Below are 2,993 nucleotides of genomic sequence, written 5' to 3'. Positions count from 1 at the left end.
ATCGTTCTCTCTGGCCGTAACAGTTTGTCTTTCTGGCTTCGTTCCGGCCAATGGCCATCTCTATTTACCCACAGTGCGTTGCTCCGAGTGCTCTCCTGCCTGCTGTCATCTTAATATTCAGTGTTTCAGAGGTGCTCCCATTCACCTCGTTTGTTCCTGAGCGTAAGGCGTTAAGATCTCCAGGTTACATTTTCTCTTTGCTAACATTCAGGTTTCACAGTGCTGTGGTTATTTATTCTTCAACAGAGTGAGACTGGCTTTGTAATATCGTAGCACCTGACTGGCTTTGCTCCTCTGCTGACTGAAATGTAACAGGCTCTTAAGGATGCCCTCTGTGGGTTTTTTTTTTTGTATGTTTAAGGAAGAGTCAGAGACTCACAAAGACAGCGTTTCTAAACTTCAACATAGCATGCATCTGCACAAATACACAACCAACCAAGCCAACTGACCAACCAGCTTTTTATCACGTTTCTTCTTTAATTACCCTTCTACAAAAAAAGTCAGAGAGGGAGAGCGCGAGGCTTTGCTCAAAATAACTCACATTTTTTTCCTCTCCCTCATTACCACTTTCTGTTTAATGTCTCCTAAAGGCCGATATGTTATATGTATGAAGCTTACATAAGTTCAGTGCAATACCTGCCTCGTCCTGGTTTTTTAAAGGCACTCTAGCAGTAATGAGGGACAAGCTGGCCCGTCCAAACATAGCTTCTAAGAGCAAAGCCTTCTACTCTCACCCTCTCGGGCAGTGTTTCTTTTTTTTGGGGGGGGGGGTGGTAGAAGTTGGGAGAAGGGAAAGAGAAGTTAAGATTTTGAAAGAGGAAAAAATGATAAGAACAAAGAATATAGGAGGACAGTGGAAGGGGGTTTAAATCACTCTCTCCACATAGGAGAAATGGCGGGAGCTGGGAAGAAGGGGAAGAAGAGAGGCGGCTGTGTTTATAAGTCGCTCTCTCCGTAGAGCGCGCTGGAGAAGGAGATGTAGTCCAGGGCACCGGCGGGGCCGTCGGCTCCGATGTACCTGGTCATGCGGCTGATGCAGTACTCGGCCTGCTCGGGCGGCAGCTCCCTGCGCAGCTCCTCCACTGTGATGTAATTCTGGAGGCGAGAGAGGGAGTGAGGATGTGGTTTACAGAGAAAAACAAAAAGATTTGTATTGTCCCATAGCACCAAGACTAAATAAATACTTAGCCGAGAGCTGATTTTGAAACCTCCCTTCTACTGGAATTTTACAAACACTTTAAATTTCATAGCCAGACTGCTAACTAACCAAGCAACTGAGAAAGCTTTACTATTCTTCCAGATTTGAAGGTAAATTTGACTCTTAATTTTGTAGTTTGTCCTGCTGGTAAAAATACTTCTAGTTTGAGATCTGGGAACAGTGACAGAATGTTTACAAGCGCTCAGGAAACCAGGGGCTCTGTACCACGACGCAGATCAGTGGGTTAGCCAGCTATCTTGGGGCTTAACTCAGGTTTTCTGGGATCACAAAGCTCACTTTTAGGTGGAGTAGGTCACCTTCACTGCCGTCATTCCTACAGGATCCCGCAATGAACCAGAGTTTCAAATAAAGTGACGACTAATAAAGAGCTCTAGATATTTTTATAGGTCAGTCAAATAGCTTTGCTGTTCCAGATGGAACAAACATAGGGAGTGTTTACGACACTAAATACATACTGATAATTATAGTTGTATTTTAATTTTGCAAAGATTCCTTAACTTCCTGACCGGCTGTCCTTTTATTCAGCCTCTCTGCTGTCACTTTTCCAGTTTGGCATCTTTCTACATGAGTTGCGCGTTCACATGGCCGAGAAATCTGGTTTCTCTAATCCTCTACCTGTACTATTTTTACCTCTACAGGGAAAAAGGTTTCTCATTTACATGACGTTTTAAGAAATTTGGTTACTGCATAAAATGGACTGTAACCCGGCTTGTTTACAACATGTCTCTTGCCCTATTTTAGATCGTCGTAGACATGTCACATTGTTCCCAGATCTTAACATTTACTTGTATGCGTAAAATGTAATAACAGACGAGAGAAATGATAACCCAAACTACAAAAGACAGAAATTGTGTATTGTGATAAGTTTTCGATGATCATGTTGGATCTCTGCTAAAATCTCACACGTGTCGAGTGTAAAACAACTACTGTGTCAGTGGTAAATGTTGTTGGGTCTCATGGTGACGTTAGATGTTCTTTGCTGTGAAGCCAACAGGGTGCCGGATTCGTCTGCTCACCTTGTCTGAGGCCAGAATCTTGAAGGAGGCCATGACCTGTTCTGCGGTGTCAGTCTCGGCGGTCTCGCGGGTCATGAAGTCGATGAAGGCCTGGAAGGTCACCACGCCCGTGTTGTTGGGGTCCACCAGGGTCATAATGCGAGCAAACTCCACCTCACCCTGTCAGGAGAGAAAAGGATAGTTTTAGTTCAACATCAGTTAATTCAATTCAACATAATGTGCAGGCACATTTGTAACAAAAAGAAGGGCTGCGGCTTTCACCAATTGGCAATAGTGTCATGCAGCAAAAATACATTTTATAAACATTTTTACAAACTTGCACTGCATACACAATACAAATATTTCAGTAATCATATCACTTTTATTACTTAATTCAGGCAAAGCTCTGACCTCTTGCTACATTCACGACACTGACATGTTTTATTTCTTGACAATTCAAGTTTTACTCAATATCAATGTCATTTTGTCCTGAAATTGTACGTGTTGCACTAACCAGATCGTAACCCATGGAGATGAGACAGGCACGGAAGTCGTCTGGGTCCATCATGCCGTTTCTCTTCTGCAAAGGAAAAACGCAATTGTGTTTAATTATTGGATCAAACTGTTTAGCTATAAGATCCCCAGTGTAGCTCCTATCAGAGTAATACAGCCCATGTTTTACTTTCTTACTGCTGCTAGAATACTGAGCATTAACTGAAGTTGTGTGACTGACACTTTCTTGAATATTGAAACTCTTAGAAGGACATAAAAAGAAGCAT

At 42.7% G+C, this 2,993-nt stretch overlaps 1 protein-coding gene across 1 annotated transcript in view; it reads right to left on the bottom strand.

Annotated features, from left to right (window-relative positions):
• Nucleotides 1-339: 339 nt before the first annotated feature.
• LOC119887765 (alpha-actinin-3) overlaps nucleotides 340-2,993 on the bottom strand; it is a gene marked incomplete at its 5' end in the record, with an annotated part of 15,032 nt that continues 12,378 nt past the window's right edge. The window contains 3 exon segments of the mRNA XM_038698398.1: nucleotides 340-1,095; nucleotides 2,236-2,394; nucleotides 2,729-2,794. Of these exon segments, the coding sequence (XP_038554326.1) occupies nucleotides 937-1,095; nucleotides 2,236-2,394; nucleotides 2,729-2,794 (384 nt within the window).

Source organism: Micropterus salmoides, unplaced genomic scaffold (genome assembly GCF_014851395.1).
Source record: "Micropterus salmoides isolate LMB-PRFRI ecotype aquatic unplaced genomic scaffold, ASM1485139v1 Ms_hic_scaffold_4316, whole genome shotgun sequence".
NCBI classification, from domain to species: Eukaryota; Metazoa; Chordata; class Actinopteri; order Centrarchiformes; family Centrarchidae; genus Micropterus; species Micropterus salmoides.
Note: the sequence above shows the minus strand (reverse complement) of the source record. Positions and strands in the feature narration are given on the sequence as shown.